Below are 27,837 nucleotides of genomic sequence, written 5' to 3' on the forward strand. Positions count from 1 at the left end.
AGCTGGGAACCGCCTTTGCGCTCTGGTTGGGTGCGCCGGAGTCTTCGCAGGAGGATCACGGTACCTGACAGAAGTTCGATACGCTCCGACCCGACGACGGGCGCGACCAACTCTGGCCCGCCCTGCCCCCAGTCGAACGCCCTCGACAAAATTGGCGGCAGGCGGGTGATCGACTCGCCAGTTGGCTCGCGCGAAAACCAAAACGTGCCAAAACAAAACGTGGGCCGATAGCCGCCACGGAGAAGCCACCCCGGCACAGTCTGCAGGGCGCATATCGCGCCCTCTGCGCCGTCTTTTCTTTTGCACACGAGGAGATGTTCGCTCTTGGCGCCCATGCGTCGCCGTCGGCTCCCGGCCTCAAAGGGGGTCGCGAGGTTTCGAAAGCGAAGCGCGGCGCGGTGGCACGCGAGTGGATAGCACTGCATAAAATGCGTCGAGGGCCGAAAACGAGGTCCGCGCGCCTGGGGGCGATCGAGACGGGCGACAAGGAGGCCAGCATCGACGAGGAAGGGTCGTATGACGAGTGGGACGACGCGGTGTGCATGCCGCTGCAAGATCTGGAGAGGCTCACGAACGTCGACGGCGAGGGATACACGTACGGGATGCCCACGCGCAGGCTGCCCAAGCGGATAGTTTTGGTCCGACACGGCGAGAGCACCGGCAACCTGGACGAGAGCGAGTACACGCGCACGCCGGACTCCCAGATCCCCCTCACGCAGAACGGGCACGTGCAGGCGACGCAGACGGGCGCCATGCTGAGGGACCTTTTCGACGCCAACGACGATCCGGACTACAAGTGTTTCTTCTACATCTCCCCGTACCGGAGGTCGAAGCAGACCGCGCTCGGGATCGCGCAGGCGTTCGAGAAGAGGCACATCAGCGGCGTGAGGGAGGAGCCCCAGCTGAGGGAGCAGGACTTTGGGAACTTCCAGGACCTCAAGCAGAAGAAGGCTGAGAAGCGCGAGAGGCAGTACTTTGGCAGGTTCTTTTACCGGTTTCCAAACGGCGAATCGGGCGCGGACGTTTTCGACCGGATAACCATCTTCGAGGATCACATGGTGCGGGACATCGACGCGGGCAGGTTCAACAAGGACACCAACATGATCCTATGCACTCATGGACTCACGCTCCGTCTGTTTCTCATGCGCTGGTTCCACTGGACCGTCGCCGAGTATGAGCGAGTGGCCAACCCCGCAAACTCCACCCCAATCATCTTGGAGCGCATAGACGACCCCACGGTGGACCACGGCAGGTTCCACACCAAGGAGCTGTACACGCTCAGCGCCGAGTCCATCGCGGGTCTGCCCGGATGCAGCGACAAGATGACGCGGATGGTGCTGCCGGAGAAGAACTGGGAGCGGGCTCTGACGCTGTCGAGCGAGGAGATCAAGTGGGGCATGGACGTCTTGGCAGAGGCGAACACGGATGGGTGCGCGTTCAGCCCCGAGGGACCGGTCAAGGCCGAGCATAACACGTGCTGACGCGTTCATCCCGCTTCGTATCGCGATTTTAATTTTATGTCGAGGGGAAAGCGCCCCTACTCGACGCCTTGTAATGTAAAAGAGCAAATAAGAAGACAGCGAGCGAGCTAGAAAGAATAAGGTCACTTGTGCACGGCGTTTGACCAGTACCCGTGGAGACCCGGCGGGAGGTGATCCTCCAGCTCCACCGACGCCACCGGCCCGTCTCCAATCTTCTTCGCGTCGAAGATGTGCAGCCTGCACAGGTCCTCGCCGGCGTGGTTTGCGACGATCAGGACGTAGCCGTCGTCCTCGTCGTTCCCGCCGGGCTTGGCCGCGAAGATGGGCTCCTGCAGGAAGGTCCTCTCGCCGAAGTAATACACCTCCTCGTCCGATTTCACGCCAACCTTCGGCTCGGTGTCGAACTTGATCAGGCACTGGTTGGGTCCCCACTTGACGTCGTCCTTCACCGCCGCCCCCGCGCAGTACGTGAACCTGTACGGCTTGCCGGTGTTTTTGTGGTTAATCTGCGGAAACTCCATCACCCTGTTGCTGAGCGGCGCCTGCTCGGACATCCCACGCACCACATCCACGTCGAACCTCGTGTACTCCACCCTCATGCCGCCGTTGTAGAACGCGGGGGTGACCGTGTCCAGGTTCACCGCGAAGTTCATGTACCTCCAGGGCGCGGAATCGATCACCACCCGGGACGCGTCGTCGCACCCCTCGGGCTCGAAGGCGTTCACGTGGTGAAAGAAGAACTGGTTATCGACGTCGATGGTCTTCTGGCCAATCTTCCGCGCCTTGTCCGTCCTCGGGAGCATGTGCAGCTTAGCGGGCTGGCCCTCCTGGAACGCGATGACCTCCGCCAGCGCGCACTTCGCGAACATGTACTCGCCGAAGAGCTTCTGCGGGTCGAACTTGTTCGGGTTCTGGAGGAGCAGGTACCAGTTCTCGGTGACGAGGCAGTCGTGGAACATGCCGAAGGATGCGTCGGGGACGCCGAACGCGTTCCTCGCAGCCTGCTTCCCGTGGACGTCCCACTCGTAGAAGCAGCACTTGTTGGGCTGCAGGAACCCCGCCACGCTCTCGATGGAGAACGCCACCAGCCTCTTCTCCGTCGGGTCCTCAGAGTCGATGACGCGGTAGTGCGCAGCCATCTGGGGCACCTCCAGGGGCTGGCCCAGCACCACGTCCGCCTCGCCCTCGGTCCTAAGGCTCTTCGGGTCCATCTTGTGGGGCTTACCACCCTCCCACAGCGCGTACAGCTCCCCGGCCCAGTTCACGACGCCCGTGTTGGCGACGTTCTTGACGTCAAAATCGAACGGGTTGTAGAAGGAGTCGCCCTTGGGGTTGCCGATGGCGAACGCGCCCTTGTAGAGCATCTTCCTCGCGGCCTGCTCGTCGGTGAATCCCTTGGTGCCGACGAAGTTGTGCTTGAACGTGAGCTCGCCGTCCTCAAAGGCGATCGAGTACACCAGCCCGTCGGCGTCGAAGAACTGGTTGAGCCTCTTGCCGAAGATCTCGAGGAGGCCCGGGCCGTTCCTGAAGAGGGTGCCGCTGAGGTCCTTCGGGATCGTCCCGGTCACCCTGGCGGGATCGATGGTCCGCGGGGCGCTGCCATCGGTGGTGGATAGCGACGTGTTGCGGTAGATGGAGCGCCAGTCCTCAATGGTCTGGTTGGTGGGGCCCCAGGTGCCGGCTGCGGGTGGCGCTCCGGGAGCGAGAGGATCCCGGGGAAGCTTCCACTCCGGGACGGAGGTCTTCGCCAGGAGAGCGGCATCCGGATCCGCGATGGCGGCGCGGATGCGGAGGGGCGCGATGCGCTTGCCCCGGGATGAGCGGGAGGACGCGCGCCTCAGCGCCGGAGCCTGGGCGGCGATGGGGGCTGTCAACATCGCGTGCATGGTGAGAGTGGCGAGCGACGTGGCCGCTGGAGCTCTCCTGGCCACCCGATCGAGGTGGGATTTGGCAGATTGGATTTGGCGCGAGTGCGATGATAGACTAACGAGATTCGCACATTCGCCCCGCACGCACGTGTGGGGGCACCATGAGCGATCATCACACGGTCACCATGTTGGACGGCGGGTTGCACGGGACGCCATCCGCGGAGGGTCTGACCCGTCGTCGGTCCGGCCCCGGGGAAGGCGCGAGCGGTGTACCAACGAAGGGGAAGACATCTGTGCCCGTCACCGAAGGCGCCCTCGAGGGAACCGACGCGAAGAGCTTGGCCTCTTTCCTGAATCCGCAACACGGAAGCGACGAGCTGGAGAGACGATTTCCAATGTATTGCAAGCAGCTGCGTTGGATCGGTGTTCGCTCCAGCAAGTGCGAGATGCGAACCCTTAAGCTCGCGGCGGGCGTAATTGGGCAGGTTCTTCAGATGTGGTCCTCCTACGTGATTAATCATCGGTGCCTTGGCTTTTCAAACATGTGGGCCGTGGCACAGATCCTCGGCGTCAGCAACGCGACGGGCAAGGTGTTCGCCGCGGGACTCCAGGTTGATCCCGGAGGCGAACGACCTTGTCCCAGCGATGCGGCCTTCTCAAACTTCAGCGAAGCGGACTGGAAGATACTGCACATGCTGCGACTGAATGGCCCTGGACATTTAGGCGCTGTCATCGGCTTGTGCTACATACCTGGTTATATTATTCCCGCGATTATCGCGCCTTCGGTGTTCAAGGGATACTGGTTCGAGTTCATGGTATTTTTGATCACCATGTATGCCACGTGCGTGCCTTGGTGGAGTGGCGTAACCGGGCATTTCATGCTTTGTTGCCCTGCGATGATGCTTCAATTGAAAAACATGCGGGACGAGCTACTCGTGCTTGTTGCGGGGGCGGAGGGCAAGGACATCGCGGCGACCTGGCGCAAATCTCTGTCAATCAAATCGTCCAAAGACTTGTCCAAGGTGGCGCCTAATCCGGACGCCGAGAGCCAATCCGCAACCGTAACCGCGTTGTCTCCGAAGGACATCGAAACTCGGGCGGATGAATTCATCGTGAAGCACGCCGTGATGTCTGACCAGATGAATCGGTTCTCGGCTTCCTGGTCGGGTTTCGTCCTCATCGTGGAGTTCTTAATCATCTTGGTTCTGATTCCGATGTGGTACGCCATCGGCAGTGGAAAAGTTCTCCGTTCCGACTTTGACCAGATGGAAGGCACTACTAAAGACCTGAAAGGTGTGCTGATCTTCTACGCTTGGTTGTGGGCGACCATGATTTCCACCATCTGGCCCACGATTGCCGGCCTGATGGGCTTCGTGACGAGCTTTGCCGATAAGCTGCCTAATGCAGTCTCCAGACTGGCCGCACACCGCAGCGCTAAGCTCGCTGAACTTCGGGAGGTGTTGTTGGCCGCCGACGTCGGTTTCAAGCTCATGGGCGTTCGCATCACCCCGGTTTTCCTCCTGACCATGTTCTATTCCTCGCTCACCGGCGTGGCGGGCATCTGGCTGTACCTCAACAACGACTAAAGCGAGTCAAAGATCTATCAGCGACACTTGCCTCGTCACGACGAGCGTCTCAATCGCCGCCTCCGCCGCCTCCACCTCCGACTCCCCGCCCTCGCCCTCCGTCGTCCCTTCCCTCCACCTGCCAATCACCGACCGAGCCCCTTCGACGTCGCCCATCTCGGCGCACTCAGCCGCCGCCCTCAACACCGCGTGTCGCTCCGGCTCACCCCTCAGCCCGCACGTCAACGCCACCTCCGCCGCCGCCCTCGCGCCGCCCAAGGTCCGCCGGGTGAGCGCGCGGACCGCCGCCGCGGGTCGACCCGCCGCGAGGTGAGCCTTCGCCGCCGCCTCCATCCCGCCCCGGGTCTCCTCGGCGGCGGCTAGCTCGCGGCGCACGGCGACGAGAGTCTCGTCCCCGGGGTGTAACCTCGCAGCCGCCAGCGCGGCGGCGTCGCGTATGAACCCGCCCCGCCTGAGCGACCCCAAGGCGGCGACCACGTCGTGCAAAGACAGGTGGAGCAGCGCCGCGCGTTGGTGTTCCCCGCGGCGTTCCAGCCGATCCGCCTGCTCACGCGCCACGGACGCGTAGAGGTCGCGGCCGCCGCCGACGCACGCGGCGAGAAAATCGGGCGGGACGGGGCCGTCGCCGGACCCGAGCATGATTTTCGCGGCGGCGACGTAGTCCCCGCGGAACAGGGCCGCGCACGCCGCGCGCTCCGCGGGACGGAACGCGCCGCCGCTCGCGCCCGGTGAGTCACCGCCCGGGAGTGAGTCACCGGCGGATGAAGAAGACGACGAGTTGTACGGGACGTTCGCGTTGTACCCCCCGCCGTCCGCGGCGGCGAGCGAGGCGCGCTCCTCGAGGGCGAGGAGCCGCGTGGCCTCCTCCTGGCCGAGGTAGAGGCCGACGCCGCTCGGGCCGTAGGTGCACTCGTCGTCGTCTGCGGACGCCCCGGCGGTCGAGGCGGAACCCCGGCCGTGGAGGCGGCGCGCCAGGTCGACGGCGGCGGCCTGACCGGCGGCGACGCCCTCCGGCGTGCTCTCCCACGCGGGAGCCTTGAGCAGGCCCCGGCCGCCCGACGCCTTCTTGGCCTTCTTCTTGGCCCTCTTACCGTCGTCGACCGGGTCCTTCGCGTTTGGGCCTTGGAGCGTCGGAGCGTCCTTCCCCTCCTCTCCCCCGCCCTCCTTCGACGCCGCCGACGGCTCCGCATCCGCCACCGTCGTCGTCGTACCCTCCGCCTTCTCCGCCTTTTCCTTCTCCTCGATCGCCGAGGGGTAATGGCACGGATCGTCCGGATCCCACCGCCGCAGCGTCTGATCGTCCGACCCCGACAGGAGCGCGGTACCCCCCGCGTCGTCCACCCTGGCCCAGCACACGCACAGCACGCTCCCGTCGTGGCCGCGCATCACCGCGCGAAGGCTCGGTCGGAAGCTCACGTCCACGACACGAACCAAACCGTCCTGGCCCGCGGTTGCCGCGACGGCTCCCGCGCCTCCCGGCGCCCACGCGACGTCGTTCAGCGCCTGGCGACACGACGGCGGCGAGCGGACCACGCCGCCGCCGCCGTCGTACACGAGGAACGAGCCGTCTTTGGACGTCGCGGCGAGCCACCCGGGGAAGAGCGCCTCGTCGTCAGCTTCCGCGGCGCGCGGGTGCCAGCGGACGGCGGTGACGCGTTTCGTGTGCTCGCGCGCGGACCAGAGCTCGGTCCACGACCACCCGCGATCGTCCCCCGGAAGGAGGAGGTCCGAACGGCCCGTCTCCCTCCTCCTCCGGCGGTACACGCTCACGCGGCCGTCGTTCCACCCGACCGCCAGCCGGGATGAGGGCTCGGAATACGAATCGCCGTCCCCCGCGTCGTCGCGCGATTCGAGCCACTCGAACGTAGACGCGAAGCCGCGTTCGACTCGCGTACCCGCGAGTAAGTCGGTGACGTCCTCGAAGATTCCGCCGGACCCGCCCCGGGCCTGGTCGCCGGCGCCTTTCCCTTTCCTCCGGTCCTCCGGCAGCGCGAGGAAGCGCCACCTCCAGAGCCTACCCTCGCCCAGCGTCCAAAGCTCGTGGCCGCCGCCGTCGCCGTCGCTATACCCGCATCGGATCCACTGCGCCGCGACGGTTGGACCCGCGTGGCAGTCCCTCTGCACCGCGTACCGTCCCTGACTTCCCACGTCCACGACGACAACCCGCCCGTCCTCGAGGCCCACCGCGACCCTCCCCCCGTGACCTTCGCCCTCCTCGGCCGGGGGGCACCACGCCGCACACGTCGCCTTGGTCTGAGGCAAACCCCGCCACAGCACGTTCCCACCGTTTCGCGCGTGGTGCAGGTCCAGCGACCGCAACGAGCCGTCGCCGCACGCCACCGACGCTCGAAACGGATCTTCCGGATCGACTCCGACGTGGTAGGAAAACCCGCCGAGGCCGAACGTGCTCCACACGCGCTCGCACCTACCCACGTCCCACACGCTCACGCTCCTGTCCAGCGACGTGGTCACCGCGGCGCCGCGCTTGACGCGGATGGTGAACACGGTTCTCGCGTGCGCCTTGTCGTTTGGACCAAACTTGTCCATCGCGACCGGGGCGTTGGTGACGTGACCGGCGCCGTTGGACCCGAGCAGCTCGTGCACGTCGAGGGTCCATCGAAGCAGGTCCCCGCCGTGGCTCGCGGTGACCAGGTGCACGGTTCGCCCGTCCGTTGGCGCCTTCGCCGGCGGCTCGGCGCCAGCCGCGTCCTCGGCGTGCGCGGCTGTGTCCTCGTCGTCGTTCGCCGACCACGCGAGCGACAGCCACAGCCTGCCCCGCTGCGCCTCCGACAGGTGCGGCGGGCACCTCGGGAGCGTCAAGGTCTTCCTCAGGCTCGTCCTCGCGCCGTCCCACGACCACAGCGTCACGGCCTTCTCCCGGCTGCCGACGGCTAAAACCATCGGGGGATCGCCCGTATCGCGTTCTTTTGTTGAATCGGGGTTCATCTCGGATGGTGAATCCCGCGATGAGGTTATGGACGGCATCCACGCGCACGCCTGCGCGTCACCCGACCGCGCCGGCAGCCTCTTCCGTACCGCGCCGTCGCCGGACAGCACGTACACGCCCAGGGCGCCGCTCTGATGCCCGCAAGCCACCTCGTCCCTGTGTGGGTGCGGCGACATCGCCAGGCAGAGCGCGGGGCTGGCGTCCAGGGGCTCGAGCGTTTGCGCCGGCCCGTCCGCGCCGTTAACGCCGCCGAACCTCCACACGAGCAACTTACCGCTCCTGTCTCCGGACACGGCCAGGTCCGGGACCCGATGGGACGTCGCGAGGGCGGTGACGTCGACGGCGTGGCCGCGAAGGATCTTGACGCATCGACCGTCGGCGACGTCCCAGAGGCGCACGGTTTTATCCGCAGAGCCCGACAGGAGGAGGTGCTCCACCCCGGGGCATCGCGCAAAGGCGAGCGCGGTGACGCGGTTGTGGTGGCCCACGAGCGTGCCCGCGAAGGAGGCGTCGCGATCGGGTGGGGACCGCGACGACGACGAAGGTTCGGCGGGGCGTTCGTCGCCGACCGCCGATCCTTTGCCTCCCCCGTTGGGTCGAAGGAGGACGATCGTGTTGCGCGCGGCGTACGCGTAGATGTCGTTGCACCCCACGCCCCAATCGGCGAGCGCGGAGCCGTACCAGTTGGGCGCGGGCGGGATGGCGATGCCGTCCTCATCCTCCGATCTGGGCGCCATCGACCTAATTAGAATGAATCCAACTGGGCACCCCCGGGGACCCGCCCCTTACGCGACCGCGCTCGTCGAGATTGGACGCTATCGCCGGTCTCCTCGACGGACGACAATCACCACCGGGTGGATCCGCGCATCCGCCTCGTCGATTTCGCCCGGTCGTCCTCGCCGCGCGCGATGGTGCGCCGACGGTTGTGCCACGGGCTAAGGGTTAACATCCGTGAAAAGTACGTGCTCGACAAAGTTGTGCGGCGGCGGTCGGGGGCTGGCGCGAGGGAGGAGGGAGACCGTGTCGCCTACGGTTCATTACACGCGCTCCTGCTATTGTTCTATTGTCTACGGCGTACCCTCCAAGGTACCTACGTGTTTTAAAGGCTGCTCATGCCATCTCAGGAGCCCTCTCTCCGTCCCAGCCGCGGGCCGCCGACGCGCCACGGCTCCATCCGCGGGCTCTTCTCAACCCTCCCTCCACTGGTTCGCGCACTTGCAGCACTTGTAGAAGGTGCTCATGGGCTCGTCCGCGCTTCGAATCTGAATCTGCATGAAGTATGCCTGCCCGTGGTCGCACTTCGGGCACGTCGCGGAGGTCTTGTCCACGTTCTTCCACGCGTCGTCGCCTCCCAGCACGTCGTCCACCTGCTTCCGCGCAATCTTGATGGGGTCCCTGATGGTCTCGGTGATGGCGTGTTCGTAGGGGCAGGTCTGGCAGTATAACTTGAGGCCACCGCCCTCGGGGCAGTGGTCCACCAGCAGCATGTTCGCGCAGTGCGGACAGAAGCTGAGCATCGTCGCCCCCTCCGACGCACCCGACTACTGCGCGCGCGCCCGGCTCCGCCTGCGACTTTCACGAAACCGGTCGGCTTTCACGAACGGTCCGACCAGGTCGACTTGCTGCCACAGTGCTATCCTATCCGCACTTTGCATCGGCGCGACGCCACCGACGCACGACTCAGACCAAGATGGCCGAGCCGCAGGAAGAGTACGAGGAAGACGGAGAGGTGCGTCGACCTCCCGATACCGACGCGGACCGTGGATACCACCCCGCATCGGCCCCGGCCGTGCCGCTGGAAACGCCGATTGAGACAAATCTCGTGACCTAAACCCTAATGCCCACTGACGCGCCTCAACCCCCTCGCCGCATCGCAGGAGTACGAGGAAGTCACCGACGAGGAGGAGGATTACGAGGAGGAGGAGGAAGAAGAGGATGACGAGGAGGAGGCAGCCGCGCCCGCGCCTCAAGCGATGACCCCCCAGGCCGCCATGCTCCAGGCCATGCAGCAGGCGCAGGCGCAGGCGCAGCAGCCCGTCGGGCCCAAGGAGTGGGCGGGCCTGAAGGACATGCCCGCCAAGACCCAGGCCTCCCTCAATGAGGTTCTCTCCAGGATGACCTCCAAGGGCCAGACCGAGATGACCGTCGTGTTCGTGGGCAAGCAGGGCGCGGGCAAGAGCTCCACCCTCAACTCCGTCCTCAACGAGCGCGTCGCCGCCGCGGCGCCGTTCCAGCCGGAGACGCTCCGTCCCCTCCTCGCGTCGCGGCGGGCGGCGGGCTTCACCATCTCCCTCCTGGACACTCCCGGTCTCCTCGAGGGCGATGCCGTGTCCCAGCGCGGCATGTCCAGCGTCAAGCTCGCCATGAAGGACCGCAAGGTGCACGCCGTGGTGTACATGGACAGGCTGGACGCGTGGCGCGTGGACAACTCGGACCGAGCCGTCTTCAAGGCGCTCGCGGATAACTTCGGGATGGACATCTGGGAGCGCACGGTGCTGGGCTTCTCGCACGGACAGCTGTCGCCCACGCAGCTGCCCTACGACCAGTTCGTCGAGGCGCGCGCGAACGAGCTCCGATCCGCCATTCGAAGCACTCTGAACGCGCCGCACCTGGAGCTGCCGCACGCCGTCGTCGAGAACGGGAGCCGGTGCGCCACGAACAGCGAAGGCGAAAAGGTGCTGCCGGACAAGGAGCGCACCGCGTGGGTGCCCAAGTTTGTGTCCACGCTCGTGGACGTCGCGACGCGTCTTCTCGACCCGATGGAGTTTGACGAGCAGAAGACGTACAGCAAGGACGACCCGAACAAGAAGCGACGGCTGCTCATCTTGCCCATGCTCGCGCTCCAGGTGTTTGTGCTCAGGCCGTTCATCACGAACCTGATCAGGGCGGACATCAAGAAGGGCAAGGGGGGGCGCGTGTGAGACTTAAAACCATATTACTTCGTAACAACGTAACACTTCGAACAGCGCCGTCGTCGTCTTCTCCCGTCGTCTCCCCTCCGACAGACTGGCGTCCTTTGTGATAATGGAGGATGCGCATTCAACACGACTCTCATTAACTCGCGGCGGGACACTCCTTGCACCGATAGCGTATACGACCGTGCTCGCAGATTGAGCCCCCACCGCACTCCTTGCATAGAGAGCGCCGACGACCGTGCTCGCAGATTTGAGACCCACCGCACTCCTTGCACCGAGAGCGCTCACGACCGTGCTCGCAGATTGATGCACCACCGCACTCCTTGCAGGTAGAGCGCCGACGACCATGCTTGCAGATTTGAGACCCGCCGCACTCCTTGCACGTAGAGCGCCGACGACCATGCTCGCAGACTTCAGACCCCCCGCACTCCTTGCACTTAGATCGTATACGACCGTGCTCGCAGATTCCAGACCCACCGCACTCCTTGCACCGAGAACGCCGACGACCGTGCACGCAGATTTGAGACCCGCCGCACTCCTTGCACTCAGAGCGCCGACGACCGTGCTCGCAGATTTGAGACCCACCGCACTCCTTGCACTTAGAGCGCACACGACTGTGCACGCAGATTTGAGACCCGCCGCACTCCTTGCACTTAGAGCGCTCACGAGCGTGCACGCAGATTTGAGACCCGCCGCACTCCTTGCACTCAGAGCGCCGACGACCGTGCTCGCAGATTTGACACCCACCGCACTCCTTGCACTTAGAGCGCTCACGAGCGTGCACGCAGATTTGAGACCCGCCGCACTCCTTGCACCGAGCACGCCGACGACCGTGCGGACAAGCGCTGCACACCTTGCACTTCGACCGGGGTTTCACCCCGTGCTCGCATGGCCCCTTCGTGCTATGGGCTCTCTTCCGCTTCGTCCCCTTGATCGACGCGTCCTCCGCCACCCTCACCTCGACGTCCACATCCGGGAGCGGCCCACTCACGTTCGGCCGCCAAATCGCTGGCATCCACCCCCGCGCCTAGTCCAAGTGCCCCGCCGGTCGACGCCTGTTTGAACGAACGGGAGCGTTTTCCGAGAAATTTTTGTTGACATCGCGCGCGATTCCGGAGCCGGAGCACTCGTCATGGCGCCGAGTGCCAAACGCATCAAGCTTGATGAGGATGCGAAGCTGCCGGACCTCCCGTATCCCTTCGGACCCGGACCCGCGGTGCGCGTGGACGTCCCTGAGGATGTCGTCATCCCCCCGGTGACGGGTCGGGGTCGGGAGCTGCTGCGTCGGGCAACCTCGCAGTGGCAGTGGGACGCGTTCGAGTACGCCCTTCACGTGCAGACGTATCCGCTGGCGACGCTGATGAAGCACATGCTGACGCACTCCGGCCTGATGGACGAGTTCAAGCTGCGTTCGGTGCACGCGGAGAGGCGGCTCGATCGCTTCCTGGTGGCCGTGGACATGCACTATCACAGACCGATACGCAACCCCGCCGAAGATCGGGGCGAGGAAGGAGGCGACGGGTTGCGGGTTGGATATCACAACGTCATCCACGCCTGCGACGTCCTGCAGTCCACGTACGCGTACATCCACCTGAGCGATTTGATCGTGGACCAGCCGTGCCCCAGGTTCCGGTACGAGATGCTCTGGGCGGCGATGGTTCACGACTTTGGGCACCCCGGCGTCGACAACGATTTTTTGGTCAAGACTCGATCCGCCGCCGCGGAGGCTTGCGAGGAGGCGCCTCTGGAGCACTACCACTCCCGCTTCGGCCAGGTGGTCAAGTGCGAGTTCGACGCGTTCGATTACGCGACGGTCGTGGACGGGCGCGAGCCGGGCACGAGCCGGTACGTTCGCTGGGACGAGTTCGTGCCCGCGATGGTGATGGACACGGACATGTCCAGGCACGGCGACATCTTGCGGCGGGTGCTGCAGCCGGCCAAGGGAGCGTCGGGGTGGTCGCCCCCGAGCAGCGACGCGCGGTGGAAGGACCTCGTGAATGAGGCGGTGAAGTGGAGCGCGTACTGCGAGGAGCGCAGGGTGGAGGACAGGAACCGGAGGACGGAGAAGGACCCGGTTCGGATCGACGTCGGCGCGTCTGACGGGGTTGACGGCGTCAAAAACGGAGTCGCGGACGACCTCCTGGAGCGGGTCAGGCTGCTTGAGACGCTCGTGCTGAAAGCCGCCGACCTCGGCCACCTGGCGCGTCCCCTCGCGGTTCACAAACAGTGGGTGGAGGTTCTCTTCGAGGAGTTCTGGCGCCTCGGGGACAGGGAGCGCGAGGCGGGGCTGGACGTGAAACCCCTGCACGATCGCGCGAGTTCGTCGCGTGTTAAGGTAGCCGAGAGCCAGGTTTGGTTCTTCAACGCGGTGGGTTTGCCGCTGTTCCAGGCGTTGGCGGAGGTGCTGCCCGCGGCGAGGTGCCAGCTGGAGGCTGTGCGGGAGAACTGCGCGTACTGGGAAGGGCGTGTGGAAGCGGAGAAGGCTGCGGAGAAGGTGAAGGAGGTGTCCACGACGAGTGGAGGGAGAAATTAGCTCGAACTGTGCACCTCTGCCTTGCTGTCCAGACTTCGTCAGCGTTCGTGTCATCACCCTATCGCATAATCCGCCACGCGACCCGAAACCTCTGCCGGGGGGAGGGTTCGAGGCCTTCGCGGGTTCGAGAGAGTAGTCTCGGGACCTCTCGGACCCTCGGTACCCGCGAGAGGCGTGGGCGATGGGTTGCGGCGCGAGCAAGAGCGCGGACCCTGGGGTCGCCCCCGCGGAGAAGGAGGAGAAGCGCCCCCAGAAAAAGGAGGACAAGGAACAAGTGAAAAAGTCCAAGCTGGACGGGGCGGATGACATCGGCGCCAACTTCGACGCAGCAGCGGCGGTTACCGTCGCCACCGGCACGGCCGCGCTCGTCGCCGGCGCCGTGTCAAGCGATGCGAGGGGAGCCATGGGCTCGGCAGCGGCAGCGGCGGGACAGGGTCTCCTGGCTTTCGCCAAAGAATTACCCTGGGTCGCGCCAATCGCATTCCTCATCGCGGGAGTTGTCCAAGCTTCGGCGGAAGTGCACTCGCTCAAGGCCGACGCGAAGGTGTTCTGCAAGAACGTGCAGAGCTGCGAGGCCATCCTGACGGAGGCCGCGACCAAGGGACATCTCGAGCACGTCCGGGAATCCGTCGAGGCTCTCCAGTACACGGTGCGCATTCGCCCCACATTTGGCATCTCCCCTCCCCGCCCCCAAAACCTTCAGATTTATTCTCCGTCACCCAGACCCGCGCGCGACCCGACTGACGACTACCGCGTCTCCGACCCCAAACGCAGATGGAGGAGGGACTCGCGTTCTGCCAACGGCTCAGGATGCAGTACTTCATCACGCAGCTCATCATGAGCGGCAGAGACACCGCCAAGTTCAGGGAGATCTCCAACAGCCTCCACAGGCAGGTGTCCGTCATCGCCGCCGCGGCGTCCATCAACGCCCAATCCGTCATCGTCGACGACTTCCAGCAGGGCGAGCAGCTCAGGGCAAAGTTGGAGGAGCTCGGCGGCGCGGCGGCGGTCGCGGCGGACCCGGACAAGATGGCGGAGTGCACCTCTTTCCTGAAGGCATCCGACGAGCTCATGCTCGGAGCCATCAACAGCGTCGAGGCTGCCGTGCGGACCGAGGCTGAGAAGAACCGGCGCGAGATGGAGCACATGAAGGAACAGCTGCTGGAGTCGCAGAAGCAGCAGACCAAGGTGCTGGAGGACCAGGTGAGCAAGCTGACCACCATGATGGAGGCGTTGCTGATGGCCCGCGCGGGACCCGGGGTTGACTTCTCGCAGCCGTCCGGCGTTCCAGTCGCAGCGCCGCCGCCAGCCCCGGCTCCCGCCCCCGAGGCAGCCCCCGAGCCCGTGGCAGCCCCCGAGCCCGAGGCAGCCCCCGAGCCCGAGGTAGCCCCTGAGCCCGAGGCAGCCCCCGAGGCAGCCCCCGAGGCAGCCCCCGAGGCAGAGGCACAGGTAACCGAGGCGCCCGCTCCGCTGACGCCTGAGGCGGTCTCCGCAAAGTTCGAGGAGGTGGTAAACGCCGACCAGATCAGGGACCTGATGAAGCACCTGCCCGTTTACGATAACGAGGCGGAGCGTCTCGTGGCCGTCAAAGAGGCGGGCCTGGAGACTGCGGACGTCACCGACATCATCGGCGCCGATGAGCTCACCTCCATCACAAAGGATGCCATGGACGAGTTTGGAGTCTGTACGGCGTACATTGGATCCATCGACGCCACCAGGCAGACGTACCAGTCGTGGCGGCAGAAGCACCTCGACGGGAGCGTCCACGACCACGCGGGATTGTGGCTTCCCAACAAATTCGGCTTTTGCAAGCACACCGTCAAGAAGAACGACGTGCTGCAGGCCAACGGGAGCCTCGCGGAGAACACCTTGGAGGGCATGCCGATGCTCTCGGCAGAGGAGATGCAGGCAATGGCGATGGCGGGTGATAAGGAGATGGGCCGCATCTTTGGGGACGTCACGCAGATGATGAGCGACCCCGAGGGTAAGATATCAGACGAGCAGCTCACCCAGGAGGACTGGAGCCCTCACGGCGAGAAGGGCATGACGTACGGCAAGACGCGTGGGTTCTTCCAGCACACCATGGGGCACATGATGCCGCAGACGCATTACTCCGGCGTTCCCATCAAGGTAAACGGGGAGACCGTCGCGACGTTTTGCGTCGTCGACGGCAAGCACCGCCACGATATCAACGCGGACCGCATGAAGGAATACGCTGCGCGCGCACAGAAGGTCATGGAGGAGCGTGCCGTGGCTCGCAAGGTTGCGCAGGCTGCCTAATAAGCTAAATATACAATTATGTGCATATTTTCAACCGAAATACAGTTACACTTGTGTGATTATTTGTGATTACCCGAAACTGCCTCTCGCGCCGCACGAACATGCCGAGTGTCCAGCAGTCCAGCTGTCAACTCACAGCGGGTTTTAGGTTAACTTTTTGCCTGAGATGTCTCGGCACCCAGACACGGCGGCGCACTTGGAGGATGTCGTCGCGGGGTGAATGGCGCGAGACCAAGTGGGTGTGTACCACCCATCTGGAGCCCGCGGTCGCATCCAAGGCTGCGTCGGAGGAACCCGACAGGTTCGCCCGCGCGGTCACGGCGCTGGAGCGAGCGCTGGATGTCGCCAAGTCCACAGGCGACTTCGCCTCGGTGCACAGTCGCTTCCAGCCGACATCGCAGTTCTTCAGCGCCCGGACGGGTCTGAGACCCGAGGATCTGACGCGATGCGCGCACGTGGCCATCGACGTCATGCACGCGGTGGACGGGGACGTCAGCTCGCAGGCGCGTTGGGGCACCATGGCGACTCGGGTGATGGAAACTCACGGGAAGAGGCTCCGGCTTTCGGTGGACTGGCGGCCGCTGCACCGGCTCCTCAGGGCGTACCTGGACGGAGATAGCGAGGGATACAACGGCGCAATACCCCTCGCGGTGCATCAGGCCGTGGTGAGCAGGCTGGCGAGGAAGTCCAGGCGGCACTTCGCCCCCGACGCGCCCGCCCAGATCTGGGCGATGCTCGAGCCCGAGATCCGCGCCGTCGACACCGCGGACTGCTTCGAGGGGCTCGGCATGCTCAACCTCCTGATGCCCTGTTCAAGGGTGGGCGATGACGACGACACCAACCCGTGGGACGAGTGGGTCGGCACGTGGGTGCGCATGTCGCAGTGGATGCACACGAACTCCTTCTGGCTCGCCGCGTGGCACGCCATCTTCGCGCAGCTCGCCAAGCACGACGTCCGCGGGCGAATAGACTGGTCCAAGCACCGCGCACACATGCACACCACGTCGCTGTGGTTCATGGAATTGCCAGTTGGGGGAGGGGAGGGTCCGTGCCCGTTCGGCCGGCGGTCGCCGACGAGGGCGACGTACTTGTTCAACAGGTTCGTCAACGAGGATGGGATGCGCGTCAGGACCGCCGCCAAGGCTATGGTGTACAGGCTGGGTACCACGTCTGTAGAGGCTACGGTGGACGGGAAGTGCCCGGACACGGACGCGATGGAAGCCATCGTGGACGTGGCGGAGACGTACGCGCATCCCAGCAACAACGGCCGGTGGCACCAGAACATCGCTCTCTTTGTCCAGCACTCGGTGCGGTACTTTCGGAAACGCTGCGCGAGCAAGCGCCACGTCGACTCGGCGCCCGTGTCCGACGAGCTGAAACGAACGTTCGCGCGGTGCATGATGCGGCTCATCGACCCGGGGATGTACAGCAAGAACGGCAAGTTCCGCGTGGTGGCGTCCAGCTGTGCCGGTCAGCTCGCGTACTTGTGTCCCGCCGCCGTGCTCCCGAAGGTGATGACGAGGTTCCAGGAGGCGATTGAGCACTCGACCGCGACGCACCAGCTCGCCGCGGCGCTCTCCGTGATGACCTCGTGCCTCCGGCCCATGCTCCTCGCGCCCCCCGAGGCGTTCGCCGGCGGCGAGGTGCCACCCCCCGCGGACTACCTCGCGGCGGTGCTGGACGCGACGCTCCCGGGCGTGGACGCAAACGACTCTCACAAGACGCTCGGCACGGTGAGACTGTACGCGTCGGTGGTGAGCAACTTTGGCGCGCTGGCGGACCCGGGGGAGGATGGGGCGTGCGAAGCGTTTCCGTTCTTCTGGTCCGACTGGATTCCCGCGTTGTTTGACCGTTTTTTTGCGTTTTTCCGCAACGTGGACCCCGGCAACGCGAGCAAGAGCGACGGGGCGGATAAGCACAGGGGCGGAGCCGGCGGCGACGGCGGCGCGAGCTACCTCATGGGAACGTCCTCGATGTACTCGCCGCTGATGCGCTTGATATTCGCGCGAATGCATCCCAAGCTTCGGCCGAGGGCGGTCCGTCAGCTCGCGCAATTCGCGCTCACCAGCACCCACAGCGGCCTCACCGGCGAGGTTGGGCAGATGGTGATGGCGGCGGCGACGCAGGCTCCGGAGGAGGCGGTGCCCAACCTGACGGTCCCGTTGCTTCGCGCGTTGGCCGCGGAGATGGACGACGTCGCCAGGTTGGTCGCAGACGGCGTGGTGGAGGCGCACCAGATCGTCTCACCGACGAAAGAGGCGAAACTCAAGTGGCTCACCGGGTTGCTCGGCAGCGCGTTGCACAAGGGCGGGCCGAGAATTGTCGAGATTTCATCCGACGTGTCCGCCGTCCTTCGGTCCATGTTCGAGCTCAGCGTCACCGGCAAGTCGCTTCGACTCGCGGAGATGGCCGCGCATCTATCCTCGATGCTGTGCGGCGCTCTGACGGGGACGTACATCGACGACCTGTTCGCGGCGGATGACGCCGACGCCGCCGCCATGCCCGCGCGCTGGGTCGCTTCCAAGACGAGGGAGGGCGAGAGCGACGACCTCATCCCGAGTCGGTTCAACTGGCGGCGCCCGTCGCCCGAGGAGATCAAGGTGGCGACGGAGGTGGACGCCGAGTTCCTTCGCGCGCCGGCGACTTTGCTGCTCGACGCGCTGGTCGGCGGCGAAGGCAAAGGCGGCGAGGGGAACGATCCCGACATCGGCAAGGAAAAGGTTCGCGGGGCTCTCGCGTCCATCGGCGGCGTGGTCAGCGGCTTTCGCACCCGCCTCGAGGATTTTCAGCCCGTCTCTGTGGAGCCCGCGGAGGTCATCGTCGGCGCGCAGGACGTCATCGCGGTTCCGATTCCGGTGCAGTCGAGGGCTCTCGCGTGCGACGCCGTCGCCGCGGTGCTGGAGAAGGTTGGCGCCGACGACGTGGAGACGCTGGGTATGGCGCTCTTCGTCGCGGATAAGCTCCTGGCGCCGCACTCGCAGGACTTCCACGGGATCAAATCGGCGCTGCGCACGTGGCACGCGGACGCCACCGCGCTGACGCAGCCCAAGCTCGCGCCGGACGACCGAAAGGTTCAGCCGCGGTGGCTCGTGGCCGAGTACGCCTTTCTCCGCTTTTTGTGGAGGGGCAGTCAGGCGGCGTATCACCGCGGCGGGCCTGGGGCGGACCACCCGTCGCATCCATCCTTCGTCAGGCTCGTGGAACAGTGCCGACGCATGTGCCTGCACAAGTACAGCAGCGTGAGAGCCGCCGCGAGGTGCGCCACGGAGGGTGTCATGAAACGGTTCCCCGACTCAATCCCCAGGCTATGCGACCCCGCGAAGCAAGCGCTCGCCGCGAAACCCGCCGACGAGGACAGGTGCGTCGCCGCCTGCAAGCTCCTCAAGGCGACCACGTCGGTGAACCGATTGCGGACGGACCCGGCGCACTTCCGGTCGGTCGCCGCGGCGCTCCTGGGATCGTCGCACCACGACGCGGAGAAGGCGCAGACGGCGGTGAACGAACTGTTTCTCTCCATAGCCATCCGGTTCAGCCGGTCGCACCTGCGTCACACGGAGGACGACGTGTACGAGCTCCACGCGGATCTGAGGGCGGCGAGGGAGCTCATCTTCGGGATGATGTCGCCGACGGAGAAGGACCCGGTGGCTGCCGCGGCGGCGGCTAACACGCGCCGGCTCAGCGGCGGCGGCTCGGCGGAGGCATCATCCCCGATGGACGTCGACGAGGCTGACAAAACGAAAGTCACCGCGCTGCACTGGAGCTACAGCCTCATGGCCAACGCGCTGCTCCTGTTCCTGGTGCATCCCAGGCTGGACGACGTCGAGATGTCGCGTCTCACGTCCTACGTCATGTCGTGCCTCCTCGGCGACCTCAAGGTTATTCGCATGCCCGCGGCGTGCGTGCTGCTGATGATTTCGCGGTTTGAGAGCTTCGAGCGCGCGGGCGCGCCCGTCGTGGCTAACGTCCTGTCCTCGCAGCCCGGCGCGCTCGCGACGATCGTTACTAACCTGGGTCTGTGTCACAGCGTCGGCGATGGAGCTGGGGGCGCGCGGGGACCGCAAGGCCGGGCCGACGCGTTGGTTCAAGCCGCCGAGAACCTCTACGGAGCCGGGTCCGACATGAGCGGCAAACCGTGGCCCCGGACGAGGGCGTGCGACGACCACGTCCTCGTCGGGAGCTTCGTGGTGGCGTGCGCGAGGCTCTTCGGGCTGTTCGCGCGCGTCGCCCCGCGCGTGGTGTGCGACGAGCTCGAGGCGCCCCTCTTGCGTTTGGCCTTTGCGGATGGGGACCGGGGCGCGAGGTGCGCGGCGGCCGAGGCCGTCGCGGGTGTCCTCGCGTCCCGCTCGCCCCCACCTTGGGCGGCGCCCCTTCTTCTCAGGGCTTTCGACGAGGCCGCGAACGATTCCACGGAGGAGTGGCTCCGCGCGGTTCGGTACGCGGCGAGGGGGGGCGGTGACTCACCGGGCGGTGACTCACCGGGCGCTGGATGCGAACCCCTGCTCGCCGCGCTCTCCGCCCCGGTTCGCCAAACGACGGCCACCGTGTCGCAGCAGGCGAGGCGTCTCGAGGCTGCGCTCATGTGCGTCGCCGAGCTCGCCGCGCCGCCCGTCTCCGACGCGTCCATCGCGTTCCAGGAATCGTTCATGGACGAGCTCCTCGCGACTGGCGAGTCGAGCCCGCTCGCGAACCCCTCCAGGGCTACGCGGGACGAGGCGGCAAAGTTGGCGGCGCAGCTCATCGGCGCGCACGGCGGCGACGACGAGGACGTCGCGTGTGTTGGGGTGGATCACGAGAGGTTGCACGCGGGTCTGCGCGCCAAGGCGAACGCGCTGCTGGCGCAGTTCGTGGAGTGCGCCCCCGACGCGTGCAGGGAGGCGCTCGAGCGCCGACCCTCCGAGTCACCGAGCGGGGGGGATCCCGACGATCCAAAAGGCGTCGTCGTCGTGGACCTGGACCGTCCGTCCGATCCCCAAACGAAGGAGGGAGAGGGGTTCAAGGCTCCCGAGGGGCGGGGCCAGCACTGGCTCGAGGGTTCGTTCCTCACGGTGATCCAGCTGGCGAAACACGGGGGCGTCGCGAACGTCGCGGGTTCCGTCGCGAAGATGCTCCCGTTTGTCCTCAAGGTGCAGGAGTGCCCGGACCGGGAGTTCGCGCTCGTGGCGAAGCGAACGCTGACGTACCTCAAGTACCTCGTGTTTCCGCGGCGGCACCTCGCGGCGGCGGTGGCGGGCACGCTGGAGGGGATGAGGGATTCCAGTCAGTGGCACGCGAGAGCCGCGGGGCTCAAGTTTTGCCAGGCGTTTTCCTACCGCCACTCGTTCACGCTGTCCGAAGACGAGATGGCGGCGCTGAGGGACGAGACGTTCGATCGACTGTGCGACGCGCAGATCGAGGTGCGATCGCTCGCGAGGGACACCCTCGTGGGATTCTTGAAGGGCGTCGGGGCGGTGAGCGCCGCCGCGGCTGGAGTTCGAGCTCGATGCCTCGCCGCCGCCGCCGAGCTGCCGCCGCGGAAGCGAGGCCGACCCCCCCCGAACGGAGGAGGCGGCTCCGCCGGCGATCGACTCGACCCGTCCGGCGGCGGGAGGGATACTCCCGACGAGGACGCCAAGGCGGCGCGGCACGGGTGCGTCCTCGGTCTCAGCGCGTGCGTCCTGTCCGCGCCTTACGACGTGCCGGAATGGATGCCGGAAGTGTTGGAGGAGCTCTCGCGCCGCGCCAACGAGCCGAACCCGGTCAAGGACACGGTGCGACTGGCGTTCTCGGAGTTTAAGAAGACGCACCAGGACGCGTGGGCGGAGACGCGCGCGGCGTTCACGAGCGAGCAGTGGGAGACGATATCGATGGGGATGGAGTTGGCGCCGAGTTACATCGTGTGAAACAGTCGACATTTATTTTTTTTCGTGACTGGCTCGCGGGTCCCGCTCGCGATCGATAGCGCAGGAGATTCGGGCGAGACGCCGCGTCGGGGTTGCCCACCCGCCACCCAACCACTTCGAGCCGCGCCTCTTCGGTGCGCCCGAGTCTTTCGCCGAGCGTTCTTTCGCCGAGCGAGGAAGGCGTCACTCCGGACGTTTTCCTGCTGCTCGTCGTCGAGCGTCGTCCCGCGCGGCGCCCTCGAGCGCACCTCTCGACCGCCTCGTCACCCGAACCAATCGCACCACGCGGTTCTCGGTAGCCAAGGTTCCGGTCTGACGCGGGAACCATGCAGCGCATGGCCTCCATGATGGGCGGCTCTCGCGATGCGGAATCCCACACGGACTATCAGCCTCTTCCGGGCGGTGAATTCGACGACATCGGTGAGCCTCCACCCGACGTCCCATCGCGGAGGCCGGGGGCACCCCCACCCCCGCCGCTGCCGCGGAGAAAGAATCCTTCCCCGTCCGCGGCGCCCTCCCCGATTTCTTTTTCCTGACGCTTCGGTCCCCTCTCCCTCGTGCCTCCATCTCAGGCGGGATGCGTCAGCCGGACTTCTCGCAGGACGGCGGCTCAGGCGTGACGCACACGAACGCGCAGAATCACGGCGGCAATCTCATCGCGACGTGCCCCAAGTGCGCGTCCCAGCTGCTCATCCCGCCCGGCGTGCCGACGGTGGCGTGCGGCTCCTGCGGGCAGGCCATCTCCCCGGTCGTCTCCGGTGGGAACGGAGCCCCCGCGCAGCCGCCCGGGGCCCAACCCTTCACGAGGATGGTCAAATGCCCGCTCTGCGCCGCGGTGCTGCAGCAACCTCCCGGTGCGTCGCTGGCCGTGTGCGGGGGATGCCACCAGGTCATCGCGATGCCGGGGGATAACGACGGGGGGAACGCGCAACCGCACGCGAGCTCGGGGGTTGGTGTGGCAGACGCGTCGGGAGAGGCGGGCATGCCGCCCATCATCGCGTGCCCGTCGTGCCAGATGAGGCTGCAACCTCCGCCGGGTGCGCCGCTGGTGGCGTGCGGTGGGTGCAGGCAGGTCATGCAGGTGCCCGGCGTCGCGCAGTCGTGACGAGATGACGAATCACCCCCAATCCCCCGCGCGCGACGACGTAGGAGCCGCCACGCACGCTTGTATCACCTTCAATCTTAGCCCACGGATGTTTAACAAAGAGTCGGATGTTCAACGAAGAGACCTTTCGCGCGCGCACGCGGACAACCAACGATGTCTCGTTACAACTGCTCAATCTCGCTCACAAAATCTCACTCGACGCAACCAACCTCACGGAATCGTTCGCTCACGAGCCGAGGGCGAGGGTGAGCTCCGCCTCGCACGCGAGATCCTCGCCGACGAAGCACTGCCCCTTCATCTTGGCGATGCCGAAGCGCTTGTTCATCTTGGTGAGGACCACCTTCATCACGAGCTGGTCGCCCGGGACGACGGGCCTGCGGAACTTGACGCCGTCGATGCCGGCGAAGAAGAACTCCTGCTGGGTTCCGCCGTCGCCCGATGCGGCGGGGTCGAGCATGATGAGACCGCCGACCTGCGCCATCGCCTCGACCATGAGAACGCCGGGCATGATGGGGCGCTGGGGGAAGTGACCGGGGAAGAAGTTGTCGTTGATGGTCACGTTCTTGAGGCCGATGGCGTAGGAGCCCTGCTCGATCTCGAGCACGCGATCGACGAGGAGGAAGGGGTAGCGGTGGGGGAGGAGCTTCATGATGGCGTCGATGTCCATCTCCATGGGAAGCGCCTTGCCCATGCCCTTGGCCTCGGAGCCCGGGACCGGCTTGTCGTCGGCGGCGCGGACGACGAGGCCAGCGGCGCGAGCCTTGGAGGAAACCTTGGAGCCCATCGCGAGGGGGGCGCCCTGGACGGCGCGCCTCTGCGTGAAGGCGACGGGGGCCTTGGAGACGGCGCGGGCCTTGGCGGAGGCGACCGCGACGGGCGCGCGCACGGAGGTGGCGGAGGTGACGGCGAACATCTCTATTGCTATCGGTGCGTTCGTATATGACGAGGGGAGTCCATCGGATAAAGATGAAGGGGAAAGCAAGTGGCAGGTGCGCTCCCATTGGTCAACACGTTTCCAGTCTACGACTCAACAATCGACGGTCTAAATTGTATAGCCCCGACGCCCCCAACCGCGGCGGATGCCTAATACACGTAAGGGATCAGCCTGTACTTGACGACGGCGCAGTACTTGTCCCAGTCCTTCCCGTACTTCTCCTGGCACGCCTCGCCGTCCCGCATGTCCCTGTGCACGAGCAGGATGCCGAAGTAGATGACGTAAAAGTAAGGCACGAGGTGAGCGAACCCGCACGGCAGGCACCAGGCCCACGCCATGAGCCAGTCGCCCAGGTAGTTGACGTGCCGCGCGATGCCCCACCACCCGCTGGTGATCAGCCTGGTGCCCCGCTTCGTGGGCAGGTACGTCAGGTGCGCCACCCTCGGGTCGTTCGGGTCGTTTCGGAACCAGTTCTTCTGGAGGTTGCTCCCGCGGAAGATGGCGTAACCGAGAGCCTTGACGCAGAGGATGAGCGCTAAAAACGCAGGGGTCAACGCCACGGGACGCTCCAGGACGTACCTCGCCTGCAGCGAGTACGTGAACGGCACCCACACGAGGTCGCCGAACACCAGCATGAACCCGAACCCGTCGGTGGTGACGTCCATGGTGGTCAGGATGGCGGGCTCGAACCAGAGCGCGTCAGCCACGTATAAGGCCTGAAACGCGCACACGAGGGCCATGGCGGGGGACACGGCGCCCGTCGTCGCGTACTGCTTGTGCGCGAACCCGAGGTCCAGCAGGAGCCAGCCGATGAGACCCGGCACGAGCTCGCAGAACACCTTCAGGTCGAAGGAGCCGACGCGCGGGTTGAGCTCGCGGCCGATGAAGAAATCGTACAACGGGTTGCCCGTGTCGCCCCCCTTGGCGAGGAGCTTCTTCCCGCCCTTCTCCTCGCCCTTACCGAAGGAGTTGAGATAGAGCGCGAGGGACATGGCGTAGGCGAATGCCACGCCCGCGGTGAGGAGCGCGAGGAAGTTGTCGTGCACCCAGCCGAGATCGAGCCACCCCTGGTGCACCCCGTGCGCCACGACGCCCAGGGTGACGACGAACACGCTCATCCCGTTGAGCTTGTAGGTCAGCCTCTTGCCGTTGGCCAGCTTGACGCCCTGTTTCTCGACGCCCGGGAGTATCAGATGAAGGACGACGCACCACGCCATCCAACCGAGGAACACCGCGCACGCCTCCGGGCTGAACAGGACGGTGCCCGAGGGGAGCGTGAGGGACGGGATCCCCGCGATGGAGTCGTAATCAAGGGACACGCAGTGTCGCTCGTTGCACGTCAACACGAGGCCGTAGCACACCGCGGGGAGGCCGAGCACGATGCCCAGCGCCCCGATGGGGCCGCCGAACTCGTAGTGCGGGTTAGCCTTCTTCGTCTGCCTGCGCGTCGCCACCATCTTCTCGCCGCTCGCGTAGGTTCGTTGTGACGGCCGGGGCCGCGATTACGTCAGCGGATAAAATTTCGAATCTCGTTGGGTGCTTCGTTGTTATTTCCTCACTCGCTCGGCTCTTACCCCCGCGGACACTCCGACGCGTAGTGTCCCATTCCCTGGCAGTTGTAACACTTCGCCCCCGCGCGTCCACCCCCGCCGCCTCGCCCACCCGCGCCCGCCCGCTTGCTCGCGGCGCCGCCCGCCGCGGTCCTCGAGCGCTTCGAACCTCTCCCGCCCGCCCGGCCCCCCGCGCCGCCCCGGCCCCCCGCAGGCTCTCGGCCCCCGGGCGACGTCATCGGCGATTGCACGGGCGAAGGCCTCGTCGTCCGCGTGGATGGCCCCGCGGGCGCGTCTCTCATCATCGCCACGTAATCCCGCAAGTCCCTGTCGCAAAACACGCACACGACGCACTCGCGAAAGTGCGCGAACTGGGGCGGCGGCCTCTTCACGCGAAGCGAAAGCTTATACGTCGGGTCCGACACCGGGCCGCCGCACGCGCACCGCGAGCCCATGTCGATGGCGGCGTGCAACGTGGCGTCCGGGAGCTTAAACCTGTACTCGCATCCCGCGCCCGAGCACCGGACGCGGTACTCCGGAACGACGCCGCGCGGACCGCCGGAGTCGCGCGTCGACTTGAGCAGTTCCACGGCGCCGCCGCAGCCGGGGCGGGAGCACACGCGGATGGTGCCGAGGGAATCGTCGAGACCGAGGCCGGGCGCGCCGTTCGGGTACCGCGGTTCCCCACCGGGGCCATCGTCGAATCCGCCTCCGCCGCCCCCACCGCCGCCCCCACCGCCGCCGCCACCGCCGCCGCCGCCACCTCGTCCTCGGCCTTCGACGCAAAATTCCGTCACTGCGTCGACGAGCCTCTGTTTGTTCGCCTCCAATCCCCTGTACGCGTCGATGGCGGGTCCGATGGCGTTCCTCAGCGCCACCGTCGCGTTCATCTCACCCCTCGCCACCCGTCCCGTGTCAGCCTCCGTCTCCGCCCGCAGGTGCGGGAGCCACATGCCGGCCAGTCCCATCCGAGCGTACCCCTCGCAGAGCGCCTCGCCGAGCTCCGTGGGCATCAACCGATTATCTCCAACCTTGCGCGCGTACCCGCGCTCGCCCACCACCTTCTCTATGTGTTGCGCCTGCGTCGCGTCCGTGCCGATCTGGTGCGCCTCCATCTTCGAGAGCAGGTCCGTCTCGGAGAGCAGCGGCGGCGGCTGCGTGCGACCCGGTCGAAGCGACAGCTCCGTCGGTTGGAACCGCTGCCCGACGACGTACGACGGTATGGTGTTACTGGACCACCCGTCGTACGATGGCTGCAACACCGGCCCACCCGCCGGTCCTTTACCGTACACCTCGAGGTAGTTGAGCTCCTTGATCATGTTCCCCGTGGCTTTGAACCTCTCGCCGCCCATGTCGATCTCCACCGTGGTCTTGTGCGCGACGGCTGGGAGCGAACACGACGCGAGAAAGTGTCGGCACACGAATTCGTACACGTCGATCAAACGCGAGTTTCGGTTTCTCCAGCTCGCGTAATCCTGCGTCGACGCGAGCTTGGTCGGGTAGATCGGGGGGTGCGCCTTGTCGTCGTGGCCTCCGCCCGGGGGTTGTCGAAAGCGCCCGCCCGAGAGGTTTATCGCGTGAAAGCCAAACTTGGGATGCGGGTGGAGCTGCTCGATGGATGTCCTGTAGTCGAAGTCGTGTGGGAACTTGTCCGTCTCGGTCCTCGGGTAGGAGATGAAGCCCGCCTGGTACAGCTCCTCCGCCAGCTTCATGATCTGCTCGGGGGATACGCGTATGGCGCGGTTAAGGCGCTTCTGCATCTCGAGCGTGTTGAGCGGATGCGGCGGCCACTTCTTGCTCTCGGTTCCCCCTTCCCGGGTCACGACCGCCTGGCCCGCGCCGCGCACCGCCGCGAAAAGCGCGGTGGCCAGGTGTTCATCGAATAGCCTGTCCCTGGACCACTCGAACTCCGCGATGGACGCCTCGCGTCCTTGGCCCACCGCGTGGCTCAGCTTAATCTTCCAAAAGTTTTCCGGGACGTGCGCGTCAATGTCCCACTTGCGCTGGACGATGAAGCCGAGGGTGGGGAACTGGCACGGGCCGTAGCTGACGATGTTACCCTTGCCGTCCGCATCCGCGCCCGGCAGCCTGGCGGCCACCCCCGACCGCTGCAAGAGCAGCGTGTTGAATCGGGTAAACGCAGATCCGAATCGGAGGTCCAGTTCCTGCCTCATGTCCACCGCGGCGCTCTCGTGCGGGTTCGGGTCCACGAGCCTGGCGAGGGCGCGGGTCACGTCGTTGTGCGAGAGCGCGCTGAACCGGGCGCGCAGGCATCGAATGCCGGGTTTGGATTGTTTGCAGATGTCCATCACCTCGAACGCGATGTTCTCGCCCTCCCTGTCGCAGTCGAGCCAGAGGATGAGCCACGCGCATCGGCTCGCCTCCTTTCGGAGGTTCTCCGCCACCTTCTCCTTGCCTTTGTCAACCTGCTTCACGACCCTGGCGCCGTCGATGAGCTCCCGCGGGTTGCACGTGTTCCACCCGCGGTGCGACGGCGGGAAATCCAGGCCCATGACGTGCCCGGTGACGGACGTGAACACCATGTCGCACCGCTGGCCCATGACGGTGTAGGGGAACTCCCAGATCGCGTTGTACTGCGACGCGCCCCGCCGGTTGGTGCATCCGCCGTTGGACAGGACGCGGGAGACCTCCTTCGCCACGGAGGGCTTCTCCGCGACGTTGAGGACGCGTATCGGGGGCATCCTCCTCTGCCCCCGCCTCCGCGTGCACGAGACGCGGCACGGGGCGGTTCAAAATAT

At 65.9% G+C, this 27,837-nt stretch overlaps 13 protein-coding genes across 13 annotated transcripts; 7 read left to right on the top strand and 6 right to left on the bottom strand.

Annotated features, from left to right (window-relative positions):
• Positions 1-314: 314 nt before the first annotated feature.
• MICPUN_56539 (phosphoglycerate mutase family protein) lies at positions 315-1,481 on the top strand (the record flags this gene model as incomplete). The annotated part of the gene is made up of 1 exon (XM_002499346.1): positions 315-1,481. One exon carries the CDS (start codon positions 315-317, stop codon positions 1,479-1,481), a length of 1,167 nt encoding a protein of 388 aa, XP_002499391.1.
• A 30-nt stretch (positions 1,482-1,511) lies between these two features.
• MICPUN_56538 (predicted protein) lies at positions 1,512-3,367 on the bottom strand (the record flags this gene model as incomplete). Its single annotated transcript, XM_002499814.1, has 1 exon — positions 1,512-3,367. One exon carries the CDS (start codon positions 3,365-3,367, stop codon positions 1,604-1,606), a length of 1,764 nt encoding a protein of 587 aa, XP_002499860.1. The 3' UTR covers positions 1,512-1,603.
• An 845-nt stretch (positions 3,368-4,212) lies between these two features.
• On the top strand, positions 4,213-4,951 carry MICPUN_107835 (predicted protein). Its single transcript, XM_002499347.1, has one exon. It carries the CDS (start codon positions 4,246-4,248, stop codon positions 4,933-4,935), a length of 690 nt encoding a protein of 229 aa, XP_002499392.1. The 5' UTR covers positions 4,213-4,245; the 3' UTR covers positions 4,936-4,951.
• MICPUN_99197 (predicted protein) lies at positions 4,942-8,619 on the bottom strand (the record flags this gene model as incomplete). Its single annotated transcript, XM_002499815.1, has 1 exon — positions 4,942-8,619. One exon carries the CDS (start codon positions 8,617-8,619, stop codon positions 4,942-4,944), a length of 3,678 nt encoding a protein of 1,225 aa, XP_002499861.1.
• Positions 8,620-9,069: 450 nt separating this feature from the next.
• MICPUN_78504 (predicted protein) lies at positions 9,070-9,399 on the bottom strand (the record flags this gene model as incomplete). Its single annotated transcript, XM_002499816.1, has 1 exon — positions 9,070-9,399. One exon carries the CDS (start codon positions 9,397-9,399, stop codon positions 9,070-9,072), a length of 330 nt encoding a protein of 109 aa, XP_002499862.1.
• Positions 9,400-9,561: 162 nt separating this feature from the next.
• Positions 9,562-11,212, top strand: TOC34-1 (chloroplast envelope protein translocase family). The gene is made up of 2 exons (XM_002499348.1): positions 9,562-9,611; positions 9,760-11,212. Exons 1-2 carry the CDS (start codon positions 9,573-9,575, stop codon positions 10,801-10,803), a joined length of 1,083 nt encoding a protein of 360 aa, XP_002499393.1. The 5' UTR covers positions 9,562-9,572; the 3' UTR covers positions 10,804-11,212.
• A 717-nt stretch (positions 11,213-11,929) lies between these two features.
• MICPUN_99195 (predicted protein) lies at positions 11,930-13,330 on the top strand (the record flags this gene model as incomplete). The annotated part of the gene is made up of 1 exon (XM_002499349.1): positions 11,930-13,330. One exon carries the CDS (start codon positions 11,930-11,932, stop codon positions 13,328-13,330), a length of 1,401 nt encoding a protein of 466 aa, XP_002499394.1.
• Positions 13,331-13,733: 403 nt separating this feature from the next.
• MICPUN_99194 (predicted protein) lies at positions 13,734-15,613 on the top strand (the record flags this gene model as incomplete). Its single annotated transcript, XM_002499350.1, has 2 exons — positions 13,734-13,979; positions 14,105-15,613. 2 exons carry the CDS (start codon positions 13,734-13,736, stop codon positions 15,608-15,610), a joined length of 1,752 nt encoding a protein of 583 aa, XP_002499395.1. The 3' UTR covers positions 15,611-15,613.
• A 200-nt stretch (positions 15,614-15,813) lies between these two features.
• On the top strand, positions 15,814-21,489 carry MICPUN_99193 (predicted protein; the record flags this gene model as incomplete). Its single annotated transcript, XM_002499351.1, has 2 exons — positions 15,814-20,037; positions 20,164-21,489. 2 exons carry the CDS (start codon positions 15,814-15,816, stop codon positions 21,487-21,489), a joined length of 5,550 nt encoding a protein of 1,849 aa, XP_002499396.1.
• Positions 21,490-21,836: 347 nt separating this feature from the next.
• MICPUN_107833 (predicted protein) lies at positions 21,837-22,636 on the top strand. Its single transcript, XM_002499352.1, has 2 exons — positions 21,837-21,909; positions 22,062-22,636. The coding sequence occupies exon 2, from the start codon at positions 22,067-22,069 to the stop codon at positions 22,592-22,594; it is 528 nt and encodes a 175-aa protein (XP_002499397.1). The 5' UTR covers positions 21,837-21,909; positions 22,062-22,066; the 3' UTR covers positions 22,595-22,636.
• A 103-nt stretch (positions 22,637-22,739) lies between these two features.
• Positions 22,740-23,244, bottom strand: MICPUN_107832 (predicted protein). Its single transcript, XM_002499817.1, has one exon. It carries the CDS (start codon positions 23,241-23,243, stop codon positions 22,821-22,823), a length of 423 nt encoding a protein of 140 aa, XP_002499863.1. The 5' UTR covers position 23,244; the 3' UTR covers positions 22,740-22,820.
• Positions 23,245-23,586: 342 nt separating this feature from the next.
• On the bottom strand, positions 23,587-24,987 carry MICPUN_107831 (predicted protein). The gene has a single exon (XM_002499818.1). It carries the CDS (start codon positions 24,983-24,985, stop codon positions 23,678-23,680), a length of 1,308 nt encoding a protein of 435 aa, XP_002499864.1. The 5' UTR covers positions 24,986-24,987; the 3' UTR covers positions 23,587-23,677.
• An 876-nt stretch (positions 24,988-25,863) lies between these two features.
• Positions 25,864-27,780, bottom strand: MICPUN_79030 (predicted protein; the record flags this gene model as incomplete). Its single annotated transcript, XM_002499819.1, has 1 exon — positions 25,864-27,780. A coding segment is annotated over one exon (1,917 nt), but the record flags the coding sequence as incomplete, so codon positions are not given.
• Positions 27,781-27,837: the final 57 nt, after the last annotated feature.

Source organism: Micromonas commoda, chromosome 2 (genome assembly GCF_000090985.2).
Source record: "Micromonas commoda chromosome 2, complete sequence".
Taxonomy (NCBI): Eukaryota; Viridiplantae; Chlorophyta; class Mamiellophyceae; order Mamiellales; family Mamiellaceae; genus Micromonas; species Micromonas commoda.

Bases quoted from the DNA above. Each gene is read 5' to 3' on its own strand.
- MICPUN_107833 (XM_002499352.1), top strand. From the start codon at position 22,067: ATGCGTCAGCCGGACTTCTCGCAGGACGGCGGCTCAGGCGTGACGCAC.
- MICPUN_107835 (XM_002499347.1), top strand. From the start codon at position 4,246: ATGATGCTTCAATTGAAAAACATGCGGGACGAGCTACTCGTGCTTGTT.
- MICPUN_107832 (XM_002499817.1), bottom strand. From the start codon at position 23,243: ATGAAGCTCCTCCCCCACCGCTACCCCTTCCTCCTCGTCGATCGCGTG.
- TOC34-1 (XM_002499348.1), top strand. From the start codon at position 9,573: ATGGCCGAGCCGCAGGAAGAGTACGAGGAAGACGGAGAG. The intron at 9,612-9,759 runs GTGCGTCGACCT...GCCGCATCGCAG, and splicing joins AGTACGAGGAAGACGGAGAG to GAGTACGAGGAAGTCACCGA.
- MICPUN_107831 (XM_002499818.1), bottom strand. From the start codon at position 24,985: ATGGTGGCGACGCGCAGGCAGACGAAGAAGGCTAACCCGCACTACGAG.